Genomic DNA, 15,235 nt, shown 5'->3' with positions numbered 1-15,235 from the left:
TTCACATAGGCATAATTAAACAGCACCATTTTAAGTAATTGGCCTTTACCAGTTCTTTTAAACCTTCCCACTTAGTTGTGATGGAAACATTAATTCTTTTACTTTTCATCATTTAAACATCCAATTAAATTACATGATTTAATTTTTACACTTACTGCATGTGTTTACATAACATGTAATTAAATTATGTAGTGTTACTGTAATAAAGACCACTGACATAAAAGGATTTGTAGGAATAAACACAATTGACTCTTGTTAGTGATTAACTCAACAAATGAGAATCATGCTTGAGGGAAGCTTGTTTGTTCTAAGTGATCTGTATGCCTTAGGCATCATTTTTATCTTGTTTTTCTGTTGGAAATCTCAATTTGATTTTTTTTAATTACCTTAACTCCTTTGTGTCAAGTCATTTCAGAGGATTTAATGGTTAATCACTTTTTACCTGGTCTCAGATGTCTACGGACTGATATGGAACATCTTTCTCCAGAACATGAGGTGAGCGACTGTGATTATCCATGCCATGTTTGTATGTTTCAATGTCTATTTCCTCTTTAGTCTTGCATTCTTTATGTGAGGCATGATTATGATATGCTGTGCTTAATTCTTTTAAATCTAGTATAGGGTCATTTTATGGCTTCATTTACTGGTTAGATCTTGAAAAATACCTTTAACATCTTGGTTCTCTAATTCTACATAGTAGGGATAACATGCTTTCCTTCCCCGAATATAATTAGAGTCTAATGATCTAATGTACATAAAATGCTTTTTAAATTGTAAAATGCTATGCAATTTTATCTCTGACCATTAACTTTCTTAGAAGCAGAGTTTCTATTTTCTGTCTCCCATTTCCATATAATTCTTTCATTCTGTTTGTCTTCCTGTTTCCTCCAAAACCCTGTTTATCATTTATTTCCTATTCTATATCTACAATCTGTTTACCCATTATCATAATAGGTTTGATTTTTTTTCCAGATTTTTACAGAGGAGGCTTAGATCATTTACTTTTAAACTTTTGGGATACATGAATTTAAGGCTGTATGTATTCTTTTAGCCACATCCTGTGCGTTTGCTACATTGTATCTTATTCAGTTCAGATTGGATTCTCAATTCTATTATTTACTGATCCATGGGTTTTTTGTTTAATAGGTAAATTAAGATCGAATTCTCTTACGTTTCTATCAGTTTTTTGTGCTGCTTCTATTAGCTCTTGAAACATGTATTAAAGTTAGGATTAGGGAATTATGTCTTTCTCCTTTGCTTGATATGTTTTAAATAGGTGCTGTTAGGTTGAGGAGGTTCCCTTTTACTGTTAGCTGATTGACTTTTTATCATGAAGGAATGTTGGATATTGTCAAATGTTTCTTCTGCCTTAGTTGAGAAGATCATGTGGTTATTTCTTTTAATCTCTTGATTCATTGTTTTACACTAATGGATTTTTGGACACTAATCAGCCTTGGCATTTTTAAAATAAATCTCATTTAATTATGATATACAATTCCTTTTATATGAAGCTGAATTTGGTATGCTAGCGTTTTGTTGAGGATTTTTGCATCCAAGATGAAAGCTAAGCCTGCAGGATAGAGCAAGATATTATAAGGCTTATTTCACAACCCTCATTGTGTAGGTTGAGCTGAAAATCGGAGTGGTTAAAAGTTTTTGTAAGGATCAACTTCCAGATTCCCTTTTCAACCTTGGCAGAACTCTGAAGCTTTACTTTCTAAACTTGGGATCACATGTAGTTAAAAGCAGGAATGAGTGTTATAATGAGAAAAAGGAAATTAAGTGAAGGCATAGTGATTGAAAACCTTGTTTCCTTTCCCCTTGTTGGAGCCAAGAATGCTGGCAGTCAGGATTATACCCACGGGAGAAAAAGATTGACACAAAGTTTGGTTTGTGCTCAATTCACTTTCAAGTGAAGTTACTCATGCATAAAGAGAATTTTTTTTTTTAAGATTTTGTTTATTTATTCATGAGAGACACACAGAGATAGCCAGAGGGAGAATCAGGCTCCTGATGCAGCACTTGATCTCAGGATCCCGGGATCATGACTTGAGCCAAAGGCAGACACTCAACCACTGAACCACTCAGGTACCCAATGCATGAAGATATTGATATTTTAATCAGCATTTTAGGTGCCCTAGTCTTTAGTTGACATCCCAAAATCACCAACCATTTGAGAAAAACCTCTAACATCTAAGACGGAGATGAAAACATACATGCAAGAAAGAGTACTACAAGCAACAGACAATGTAGGGAGCAGAAGAAAAAGCACAAAAACTACCCCCAAACAGAATAAAGTAAAAACTAGCTAAACAAGCAAAATCTATGATCTGTGAGATCAGAGAGTGGAAAACTAGAAAGATTTGGAACAAAAAGATTAATCTATACCTAACATGCATATGACAAAAGTCTCACATAATAACCAAATTCCTTTCTGTAACCCGCAAGGCACTCTAAGATCTGGCTCCCTCTTCCTTCACATCGCCCTCTTTGCTCACTCTGCACCCACACTCTGGCCTCCTTGCTTAGAATGTGATAGATGCATTTCTACACAGATGGAGCCTTTGCTCAGCCTCTTCCCAGTGTCTGAAATATTTGCTCCTTCATCTCTCTCAGGCTTTTCTTTAAATGTCATCCCCCTGAAGCCTGCTCGGGATACCTCCATGTAGATCATAACATTCTTCACCTTGGCCTCCAGTACCCCATATTTTACTTGATATTCTTCCCAAAGCCCTATCACCTTTTTTTTTTTTTTTTAAGATTTTATTTATTCATGAGAGACACAGAGAGAGAGAGAGAAAGAGAGGCAGAGACACAGGCAGAGGGAGAAGCAGGCTCCATGCAGGGAGCCTGACATGGGACTCGATCCTGGGTCTCTAGGATCAGGCCCTGGACTGAAGCTAGCGCTAAACCGCCGAGCCACCGGGGCTGCCCACCCTATCACCTTCTAATATACTATATAACTTACCTATTTTTTATATTGTCAAGAACATAAGCTAACCATAAGGAGGGAATGTTGTCTGTTTTGTTTGTGCATTCAATGTATATTAAAAAGTGCCTGGCACGTAGTAGGTGACAGTAAATATTTGTTGTTTAGTGATCTCCATGCCTAACCATGGGCCGAGAATATTCAGAAAGACCATTCAATTTCTGGTATGGTTGCTAGCAATTGGAGGAGCAGCTTAGATCCTTCCACCCTTTCCATTACTCACTCAGTCTCCCTGAAAAAATGATATTAACTCTTAGATGACCATTGTATTCCCAATTATATTTCACTAGCCACAGACCTACGTCTGGTCCCTGCTCTAGACATTAAAATAGAGCATCTTGCTATTTGCAACCTGGAGAAAGCAAAGGAGCATGGGACAGAACAGCTTTTACTGGGAAAATATGTGTGACCATGGTATGTGTATATGTTAAATGTATAGATGTATACAAATTTAACATTTTATAGTAGGAAAAACTAAGGGAGAATTGAAATCAGAGTTAGAAGTAGGGTTAGTGAAAAAGTCAATTATTAGGTTATATGATGGAGGTCTTATAAAGCTATTTGTGTATAAAGTACTTTGTATAGCAATCTAATGCTTGTGAATTCCTTTAACAAAGTGACTGCCAAAACTTTATATCTTTAATTAACATTAGTTTGTGGTAATATTAGAAATTAAATTTGAAAGTTTAGATTAATAGCATTTCACTATTCTAAACTAAAGTCATTTCACTAAAGTTTTTTTTTTTTTTTTAACTCAGGTCATTTTAAGTTCCATGATAAAAGAATGTGAACAAAAAGTAGAGAACAAGACTGTCCAAGAGCCTCAAGGGTAAGACATTAATTCTATTTGTAAGGCTTCATATTAACCTAATTTCTCTATCTAAATTTTCTATAGATGGGTATGGTGTTATTGTTGCCTTGTAGTCATTTATTTGGAAGGCAAGAAAATTATTTAAATAATTGGCTATCAGCACTGGGTGTTATTCTGTATGTTGGTAAATTGAACACCAATAAAAAATAAATTTATTATAAAAAAATAAAAATAATTGGCTATCAGATGCTAGTTTATAAATCATCTGCATCAGAATTCTCTGGGGAATTTTAAATTTAGATCTCTACCCATGCGCTGTGTTGTCCTCTCAGCAATCTGATTCAGCCTAGGGATCTGTAGGTTTAAAAGCTTAAAGACCATGTGATAGGTAGCTGGATTTGAGAATCACTAGTCAAAATAGTTTCTTAGAAATTTGTGATAGGAATTATAAGGCATAATTTGATTCATTGCATAAAAGATTGTAAACTTGTGAATGTTCTATATACATGCTCCTAACCAAACTAACTAGAATTCAAAGATTCAGTGAAGTCAAAATATAAGCATAGATGTGAAAGAGTAAAGTTGGGCATTGAGGAGAGGAAGTAATTTACAAATAGACTCTTTGTACTCCTGGCTCTTGTTGATGTAGCCTTGAGCAGTTAATCTTAAATAGACTCTGTTAGGCATAAAAAGCTCAAAGGTTTTTCCTTTATAAAGCTGACTACTAGGAATAAGTATCTTATCAGGCTAGTACCCAGACACACACACACTTACCCCTTCACACCACCAGCCTCCCTTACACACACGTACACATATAGTTTTTTACTTTTTTATACTGTGTGTCAGAGCCCTTTCTTAAGCCTCCTGGAATGGTAGGAACTCTCCTACCATTGTAATCATGGAAAGTTAAAACAGTAAAAATACTTTGATAGGCTTTAACTCTGAACATATAACCCATAAACACCAAAGCAAACACTTGTGTTCATTTGTTGTACATTTAAGTGTTAAGATTATTTGGTGCCTTATCAGTTGAACATATAAAAAGTTTGGGGACAAAATTAAGAATTATATGTGAAATACATTCTAAATGAAATTTTAATTAATTACCATGCAGAAATTGAAAGAAAAATATCTTTATAACTTCCTTTAAAAAAGCTTATAATCCTATTTTTCCCATGTTATTCAAATCTTCTATATTGTTATTTTTTTTAACTTTTAGATAATTTCAAATAAGCACAAAATAAATAATGTAGTAAATTCCCATGTGCTCACCACTCAGCTTCAATAACTATCAACTCAGTCAATTTTATGTCATCCATCCCCTTCCTATATGCTAGTATGTATCCTTAAGAGACAAGTGCTCTTTTTTAAAACATAAACATCATGTCATTATCACACCGAAATAACAAACTTATTATCAGTTATCTGATCTGTGTTCAAATTTTGAATTGTTTTATAAAAGTCATTAGTGATTTGTATTTTTTTCCTTACAGTCTATTTCTTTGAGTCAAATCCAGAGTTCCATACATTGCAGTTAGTTGACATGTCTCTTAAGTCTCTTCTAATCAATAAATTCCCCATCTATCTCATTTTTTTCTTTATGTACTTACTGAAGAAATTGAATCTTTGTTCTGTGGAGGTTCCCACAGTCTAAGTTTGGTTGATTACATTTCTCTCTCATTGTTTTAATATGTTCCTCTGTATTTCCTATAAATTTCGTGGTTGGGTCTAGATCTAGAGACTTCATCACATTCAGGGCATGTTTGTTGATTTTGCAAGGCTGTTTCATAGAAGGAGGTGTGTTTCCATCATGAGGGAGACAATGTCTACTTGTTTTTTTTGGTGATACTAACATGTGTTAATGATCAATACCTAGCTCCACTGATTCATTAAGTATTACTAAATACATTACTCTAATTCTACCATTCCCTTTTCATTTGTGAGCTAGAGTAGTTCAGGGAAAAAACCTTCCCCCCTATGTACTAAAGTTACCCGGTGATACAGCAGTTGTTTACAGTAAAAGCAAGGTAAATGTTCAGTTCTTTCTCTTATCACATTTTCTAAAATAATGAATTGATTCACCCTCTGATGGTGACTAGTTAGATGTTTTGTTCAAGTATCGTTAACTCATGTATTTTCAAATATTTGATATAATTCAGTGCATTGTTCTTTTGATGCCAAAAATATCCCATCTGTGTCCATTGCAAGGCTTTTCAAATTAACATCCTAAGTCCTTTTGACAGTAATTTGTAAGATGAAATGGTATGGAGGAAAAGAGAACTACTCTAGGATGTAAATATTTTAAAGATGTTAAGAGGTTCTACAAATTCGGAATCAAGAAATGGCAACTGGTTTGATAAGAGTTACAAAAGAAAGATCTGAGATTTCCTTGAAAACTTGCAGGAAGAAAACAGTATTACCTCACAAGGCAACCCTTTCATTTTTAACAATTCTGTTTTTTACAAATTACTCTTTTACCCTGAGTTAAAGTCTCCTTTCCTATAATGTTTCCTCTCTAAAATAGGTTTCATCATCTGGCAGAGAGATGGGAGAGCGTTACAGACTCCTTTTAAACTGATAAAAATATAAATTTTCTCTTCAGAAAAAAATACTGTAATGTAGTGGTTCTTTGTTGGAAAGCTTTGTGTAAAATAGATACCTGGGTTCTTTACACCATATGGAAAGAATCAGAATAACTGGGGTTAGGCCAAGGCATCTGTATTTTCAGTAAATTTTCCAGGTGATTGTGATGTATCCCAGTAGAGCTATACAAATATATACAGCTATGCAGATATATATTTCTGTCTAATTTTTTACATGTAACATTGGTATCTGTTAAAGCTTCTGAATCTTCTCTTCTCCAGACTGAACGTCCCAAACTCTTTAACATCATTGTTGCCCTCTGCTTAGAATATCATTAAAACTCAAGAATTATCTGACCCATATATCCTGGTTTTCTCAAACTAAGATCAGACTTCCCTTTTAGCTTACAGTATTGTTCTACAGAAAGAAAAGTACTGTAAACTTAGAACATTAAGGAAAGGTATTAGAGAAAATCTAGGACTTGAACTGGGATTTAAAGGATGTTAGGCACCAAATAGAGAGAAAGAAGTTAAAAATGTTTTGAACACTAAACTTGGCAAACGTAACTCAAGGGAGTCTAGAAATTGAGCAGTAATGGTTGGTTAAAACACATACACCAGAATTAGATTGCTGTGTTTCTTGAATGCCAAGCGTACTATCTTGTATGTAGTAAATAGCCATTGAAGATTTTTGAGAAGGGCTAGGCTATGAAGAAGTGATTATTTCAAGTTAATCTGCTTGTGCCAGGAAACCAGATCTAAGACTGTTGGAATAATTCAGTTGAAAGGTATTGTCAATGGAAATAAAAATAGTAGATGTTTCATAGAATAAAATCAGAGGATTTGATGACTGTTTTTTTTTCTTAAGTTTTATTTATTTGAGTAATATCTATGCCTAGTGTGGGGCTCCAATTCATGACCCCAAGACCAAGAGTCATGTGCTCTTCTGACTGAACCAGCCAGGCACTCCTGGTGATTGGTTTTACATAGAAAAGAGAAAACCATTATATTCAGTGATGGGCAGAGAGGAAGAAGGTAAAACGACTAACAAATAAGGAAAAATACTGGGGTCACCTAAGGGGTAGGAGGTGAAAAAAAGCTTGATGTTAGCTTATCTAACAAACAATAGTAATATGAGACTTTTCCCAAACTCCTTATTGAGATGATACTTGAAACTACAAGAGAAAGTTTCAACAGTAAGTTTTGTAATTGAAGAACCAAGAGCCAAATGCTGAATCTTATGGAGGATTACTTTGTAGGAAGAGAAAAGGCAGCAGAAGACAAGTAGTCAGAGACAAGGGAGTGGCCAGGTTGGTGTACTGGGTGAAGAGCTGTGGGAAGAAGAGATTTTCAAGATGCTAGTCATGGTCTGGCATTTAATTTAGTAATTCACAGCACACACCTTTAGGGACTACAGAAAAGCAGAAGTTCCTGGTGGTAGTGTGTGCTTCATCTGTAGTTTCCGTGGACATCTATCTGTTCCTGCACCTTTCCATTCACTGCCCATGACATGTTCAGACATGTTCTCTCCATTAGTCCTCAGAATATTTTGCAGTAGTAATTGCAATCTGTCTTTTTCAGTTTAGGAAATTGAATCAGAGTAATCTAAAGCATATAGGCCAAACCCACAGACCAGTAAACTGGATTTATTGTTGGATCACTGAAAAATTGTACTTGATCCATATTCTATTTGGTATTATGATGAATTAGCAATCTTTAGAAGGTATTTAAATTGTATTTATTCCCTCTAGAGAAGGTTGTTCAAAAAAGAAAGAAGTAATGGATTTTAAATTGTTGATTGAAACTAAAATTGTTGATTGAAACTAATTCGTGTGGCACTTGAGGACATTCTTCCTCACCCTCCCAAAAGTAATATGTCATAGGATTGTTATCAGCACAGTATAAAAACCTCACTGTGATTCAATTTACTTATTTGTGAAAATAGGGATAATATCTATCTTCCAGGGATGCTGTAAGAATTAAGTGAAATGATAATAAGAATAACTACTAATACAGCATGCTATTAGATGCCTGCCACTGCTAATAAGCACTGTACACTTGTATAATTCCTAATAGACCTATGAGGTAGGTAATGGACTTGTCTCCGTTTTACAAATGAGGTTTACATTACAGATGAGATTAAATAACTTGCTCAGGGTCACGCAGGTGATAAATGACAGAGCCAAGATTCAGTCTCACTTGCTCTTAACCTCTATGCCATACTGCTTCCTTTAACATAAACGATGAACATAAAGCTCCTAACCTAGTATGGTACATAAAAACTCCTCTCCATAAATACTAGTTTCCCTTTTGTGATACCAGTTCAGAATGTATTTATTAACATCATACTACTGAAGAAATGAAAAAATGGATATCTTAGTTAAAAATTGCTTTACTTGAATTTTAAAATTTCTTTCCTAGCTCAATGTCAATTGCTGCAAGCTTAGTGAGTGAAGACACAAAGACCAAGTTTTTGAACAAAATGGGCCAGTTGACAACATCAGGTGCCATGTTGGCCAATGTGTTTCAGAGAAAGAAGTAAAAGCAGGAAGGAAGCCCCCAGTAAACACTAAGAAGGACCTCAGCAGACTGGTTCCTTGTACTTGAAGTACTTGCCTTTTTTATTTCCTTGTTTTATGTTCTTGCATTATAATTTTATCCTAACCTCCAAAGATATTTGCACTGCTTTTGATTATTGCTGTATATCTGTTAATTTTGAAGTTATAACTGTGGTGATAGAAAATTGAGTTTATAGTCTGTACCAAGTCCCTCTTCTATGTTCTTGTCTTTCAGAATAATTTTTTTAATATATATATATATATATAGTGAAGAGGTTTTTTTTTTTTAATTTTTGGATGGGATATTAGCAAATATCTGTATTATACACTAAGCTATTACAATGGTACTTAAAATAATGTAAATTTGAAGTCATTGTTATAAAGTAATAAAAGTGGAGATTACTTAAGTATTTAAATTATGAAAGAATAATGCAGACTTTTTATTGTTTCTTAACTGACTAGAAAGAGCCACCAGCATTACTCTGTGCCTTTTGGACTTCAGTTTGTGTGTCTGTAGGAGTTGTGTGCATTCCATTCACACAGTATTTTATAATGCTGTGATGAATTTGAGTTACAGATCCTACAGTAAGTAGATTATAATGAAACATTCTACATTTCAGAGCTCTCATGAATATTCTTTAAGTGCTATTCAAACCTCCCCAGCACTTACATGCATAAAATGGACTTACCTGAGGAAAGACAGCACATAAACACGGGGAGTGGTAACCAAGGTGAATTTTACAAACTGATTTGTAGTAGATTTAAATACTTCAAAAATAGATGTAAGTAAGAAGAGCTAATAATTGTGAAATTCTTTCCCAAATTTAAATACATAGGAAAATATGGTTTGAATTTGAAATTTAACACTTATTTATGTAAAATATTTTATTTAAGATATTTTCTAAATGATTTTAATTTCAGAAATTATCTTTTCATTCTGTGTATAACAGAGAAGTACCGAAAAGCGAAGGATATTTGGGGGCTGCTTTTTTCCCTCTAAACTAAAAATGACATTAGCTAAATTATTATTGGTTAGTTAACACCTTGTCCCTTTAAGTCAGTGACTATTCTTGTGTTTGATATATATTACATAGTCTTAAGTCAGTGTACAGTTCCACTGGAATTTGACAGTTGTCTATAAAGTAAACTTGAAGTAGAGAAGAGTGGTACTGGACATAGAAGGGGTGATTGGTTTGAGGGGTTAATGTGAGGCCTTTTTGAAAAATGAATATTTTGATAAAGAGAATTCTTGTTTGAGCACAGTGGATGCACATAGGTGATTCTGATGTTTGTTGTATAAACTGGTTTCATACACTTGGGATATAGTTGGATTACATTCACTTCCTGGGAAAGCTAGCTTACCACACATTCAAAATTATAAAATAAGTTGCCATAAACAAAGCCATTTAAAAGGTTCATTCTGAAATTATTTCTTTTGACTATAGTGACATAATTGTTAAAATGAACTAGTCTTTCAGAAACTGTTGGATTCTAGGCATTCCTGAGAAATTGAAAGTGGCTACCTTTCATGTCAAAAATGTTGATCTATTATAAATAAAATGTTTTTGCATACTTGTTTTTGTTTTGTTTCTGGCTATGTGTATTTATTTTCATTCTGAAACACTATATATTCTATATCCAAGCAAAAGGAAATGAGAAAGAATGTATTCATTAAAATGTACTGTTATTTAGGGAATAATAATCTATATACTTAGTTTACTTTTACTAAAAAAAAGATTGTTGCTATAAAATGAATTTATTTCAGAGGCAGGTCAAAGAAAGTGTTAATGTCTCTCATTTGCTTTGAAATACAGTAGAATAAGTATATTCGTTACCAGATAAATACATAATTTTTATTGTGATAATTTTTACCAATTCGTGAATCCATTTATCTAAATGCTTGCAGTTCCTTTAAAAGGCAGCAGCTGGGATCCCTGGGTGGCGCAGCGGTTTGGCGCCTGCCTTTGGCCCAGGGCGCGATCCTGGAAACTCAGGATCGAATCCCACGTCGGGCTCCCGGTGCATGGAGCCTGCTTCTCCCTCTGCCTGTGTCTCTGCCTCTCTCTCTCTCTCTCTCTATCATAAATAAATAAAAAATTAAAAAAAATAAAATAAATAAAATAAAAAAATAAAAGGCAGCAGCTAATAAGATATACAATATATTTCAAGGGAATCTCCCTTATTATGCTGTTAAGTATATCAATGTCAGTAAGACTTCACATTTATTTTCACAGTGATTTTTAAGGTAAACTATAGATTCTTTAAAGACAAGACAGACTAATGACGTTAATCGCTGGGACTGAATGTGCAGATCATAAAACTCCCATACACTCTCTTTGAACAGAAATAAAAACTGTAAAAAAAAAAAAAAAGAAATAAAAACTGTACAGGTTTAAGTATTTAGCTTAACAAAAAACTAACCTAAAGTATTGAAAGGCTTTTTGAAATTATGCCTGTGTTTCTAAAGCAAACCCAGAAATGCCATAGTTAGCAATTTTGCTGAATTACTTCAAGAACAATGCTTGAATGGCAGCAGTATCTTAACTTTACACATGGGTGTCCTTGAAATTCATTTGTTCGCATCAGTAATCTTTTGAATGATTACTTTGCTAAACATCAAACGGACTTACAACCTGAATGAAATTGTAAGTAATTTTAATGGAATGTCAATTCAAGTTGCTATCAAATTTGTTTTTCTTAATAGGAAAATAAAATAGTCTCTGATAAAGTTTGGAGAGGTAAAGTGGCTTATGTATTGAATTGTCTTGACATGATCCCAGTTTTTAAGATAACTTATTTTAGACTATTTGAACTTTAAGGACAGAACTTTTTGTAGACACCACCTTCTTGATCTTTGAACTGTGAGAGCTAGCTACAGTGAACATTTTGTGCTAATTACCAATTCCTTAACTATTTTTTGTATAAAGAATGTATGTTCAAAGAGTTTTGTAATTAGCAATTCTAATCCCTAAAATTCTCCAGATTGGCTAGGTAACAAAATTCCAACTTTGTGTTAGATGTTCACTCTTTTATAAGCAAACTGAAATAAATTTAGCTTTTCACATGAATAGATACAGGTTTGAAAGTTCTAATGTGACTTTACAGGGTGCTTGTTTTCATTACTATTTTATTTCAGTACATTTTAAAAATAATAGATTAAAGATATTTGCTGCTAATAAAAAATAATGTCTCTGGTAGATTTCTGCATCTTAGTAAAATAATTGGATTTTAGCCTATTTTCACTCTATAAATAGATACTCTACCTGCATTTGGTCTGTGTAATTTACATGCCAGTCACAATCTCTGAGTGGCACATCATTCATATTTTCCCATCAGAACTAACTATAGGAAACTTTGTTTTGATTGCCTTCTTTATAGTTTACTTTGTTTGCATGTTTAAGAAAAATCTTAAAATTTCCTGTTCACTATAAGGCCACACCAATCACAAAGGTACATGACAGTTAATGCAAACTTAACACAATATAAAAAGGTTTGTATTTTTTGGTAACATGAAAATAATTCCGAAGGTTCTGTGTGGGGACAGATATAAATTATTTGCTTTCCTTAAGAGTCTTCAGTAATAGCTGGAAAATTCTGCCCAAAACATATCTATAAGAGAGTATATTACTATTTTAATATCTTCTTATTATGTTAAAGACTAATCTATTATATTTATTTCAATTAGATCGTTACGTGAATAGGTTTCTTGAGGGACTTTAATGTAGTAAAATTTATGTTGTCTGTAAACTGGCATTTTGTGTTATATGTTATAGATACTAAATTTTTTGTTAGTGATGCTATTTAGGATTATCATTTGTTGATAGTCTACTTTTTAAAACTTTTTAGGGGCACCTGGGTGGCTCAGTTGGTTAAGCGGCTGCCTCTGCTCAGGTCATGATCTCCAGGTCTGGGATTGAGCCCCTTGTCAGACCTCCAGCTCAGCAGGCAGTCTGCTTCTCCCTGTCCCTCTGCCTCTCCCAGCCTCTCCACTCCTGCTTTCTCTCTCTCTCTCTCAAATTTTTTTTTTTTTTATTTTATTTTTTTTTTTTTTTTCTCTCTCAAATTAATAAATAAAATATTTTAAAAGATTAAATAAAAAAATTTTAAACTACTCTTACAGGAAAATCAACCCCCTTTTTAATTGTTGGCATTTGCAACCTGAGATATTTTTAGGATATGCATTTTCAATGAGGCTGAAAATGTTATAAGCATCCTATGTAACATGTACATTGCTAAGTAAATCTAATGATTTCTCGTTGACTTTACAGTTTTATAGATACTTTATCTTCATTTCTGACAACTACTTGACAATTACTTAAATTTTTAGCTTCCTCTGTTCATAAATCTCCTTGTCATGTATTAAATGTTGAACCTATGGTGATGCTTTTCATAATGTAAATCATTTCCTAATTTCCTTTTTATATGAATTTTATAAATATAGTTCCCTTTCTAGCAAATTCTTTTTTGTCTTTACCATCAAAATGCATGGAAATAAGAACACTCTCTCTATTCCTTACAGGACTTCGTGAAAATTACATAATAGTAAACATGAAAGTGCTTTAGCACTTAAAGAGTATCATGAAAGTTCAAAGTAGAATTAAAATAAGCCCTTGAATAACTAAAGCATGGGTAACTGTGGATAATCCCCATACTTTGTTTTCTAGTAAGTGTATAGGTTACCATGACATGCATCATTTACCTAAAATTGCAGTGAGGCAGAAACCACTTTTGATTGTTAACTTTTGCCTACTTTAACTACTCCCAGAGTTTCCAACCTAGTGAAGACTGGTAAGATAATTTTATGTTTTGTTTACCAACACTTGCAATTAAATTTTTTTCAAAAGCCTAAGTAAATTAGTTTAATAAATTAATTTTTGTTATGTAATTTAGATTTTGTAAAAGATTTTATTTATCCTTTGCAGCTTCACTCATGTCTTTTAGTATATAGTTGATTCTTAGAGTAACTTAGAGCTTTCTTTGATACTTTGTTTGAACTTCCTTGTAACTAAACTTTTCATACTAATGGAAGAACAAGAACTGCCATTTCTTGAAAATAATTGGTTCCTAGTATTATCTAAGAGAAGGAAACTCTTCAGTTAGCCACTGACCAATGATTTTAAAAGTTGGAATGCTGGTTTCTTGCAGACACTATGAGAGTATTCAGATCTTAGGTAAATGCTGCATGCCAAATTTGGAGACCATTTTGTTTTATATGTCATGCTATTGAAACACAGTGCTGTAATCATCCTCAAAACATGGAAAGGGGATCCCCCGGGTGGCTCAGTGGTTTGGCACCTGCCTTTGGCCCAGGGCGTAATCCTGGAGTCCCGGGATCAAGTTCTGCGTCGGGCTCCCAGCATGGAGCCTGCTTCTCCCTTCCCCTGTGTGTGTCTCTGCCTCTCTCTCTCTCTCTTTCTCTCTCTATGTCTATGTCTATCATAAAATAAATAATTAATAAATCTTAAAAAAAAACACACACATGGAAAGGCTACAGACTAGAGATGGATAAACGTCCTGATTTTTAAAAATGAGAAGCCAATAGATTTTACAAAATGTGGATTACCATTCTAAATCTATATAAAGCCTCTTCAGGTTGGCTTTTCTGTCTATGCAATCCAAAGTAACCCTTATAATTCCCTAAGATCACTCTGTTTTTTCTTCATAATTACTCAATACTCATTTTCTTGTTTTTTATTGTCTGTCTCTTTCACTAGACTCCGCTCCATGAGAGAGAATGTTGTCTATCCTTTTCAACCAATGTGTCTCCGGTATTTGAAGAATGCCTGGTGTATGATAAGTACTCAACATTAATCGAATGAATTGCAAGCTTGATACCAATTCCATGCAAGTTTGCCAATTATATTAAGAGGATGAGTCCCCCAGGACAAGATGAATTTACTGAGTCTACATGCCAAACTAACCTAAAGTCCTTTCATAGAGTTATCATGTTGTTGTTTATCAGAATTATATAGTCTTGTGCATCTTGACCTCAGCAAAGTATTTGACTTTATTTCTCATAATGTCCTTACTTATAGCCAAGGTAGAAAATATGGAATAAATAAAAGTGCAAAAAAAGAGTTGTACCATGTGTGTATGGGCTAAAAAGCTCTGGAGTTAGTATTCATATCTGACTCTCTGGGCAGCACCTCTTATCAACACCACCAAGTCTTCCAAGTGATCTGTAAGTGTGAGGAAGACACCCCTTTCTAAAGATTGTAGTCATTCACCATTCAGTGTACATTTGTGGAGGATCTATTATGTGCTAAGCATGAATGAGGCCAACAACAGCTTACAG

The 15,235-nt window shown here is 33.8% G+C and overlaps 1 protein-coding gene across 7 annotated transcripts in view; it reads left to right on the top strand.

The window, feature by feature from the left end:
- RELCH (RAB11 binding and LisH domain, coiled-coil and HEAT repeat containing) overlaps positions 1 to 15,017 on the top strand; it is a 110,453-nt gene extending 95,436 nt beyond the window's left edge. For 6 of the 7 annotated variants that reach the window (XM_072821628.1, XM_072821609.1, XM_072821590.1 and 3 more), the window contains 3 exons: positions 407 to 495; positions 3,748 to 3,818; positions 8,804 to 10,512. In XM_072821628.1, coding sequence (XP_072677729.1) covers positions 407 to 495; positions 3,748 to 3,818; positions 8,804 to 8,924 — 281 coding nt within the window. In that variant the 3' untranslated portion in view covers positions 8,925 to 10,512. Of the gene's footprint in view, positions 1 to 406; positions 496 to 3,747; positions 3,819 to 8,803; positions 10,513 to 14,654 lie in introns of those variants that run through there. The other variant, XM_072821619.1, reaches the window with a different exon arrangement.
- The last annotated feature ends 218 nt before the right edge of the window (positions 15,018 to 15,235 follow it).

This window comes from Canis lupus, chromosome 1 (genome assembly GCF_048164855.1).
Source record: "Canis lupus baileyi chromosome 1, mCanLup2.hap1, whole genome shotgun sequence".
In the NCBI taxonomy this organism is placed as follows: Eukaryota; Metazoa; Chordata; class Mammalia; order Carnivora; family Canidae; genus Canis; species Canis lupus.
This window is presented reverse-complemented; position numbering and strand designations above follow the sequence as displayed.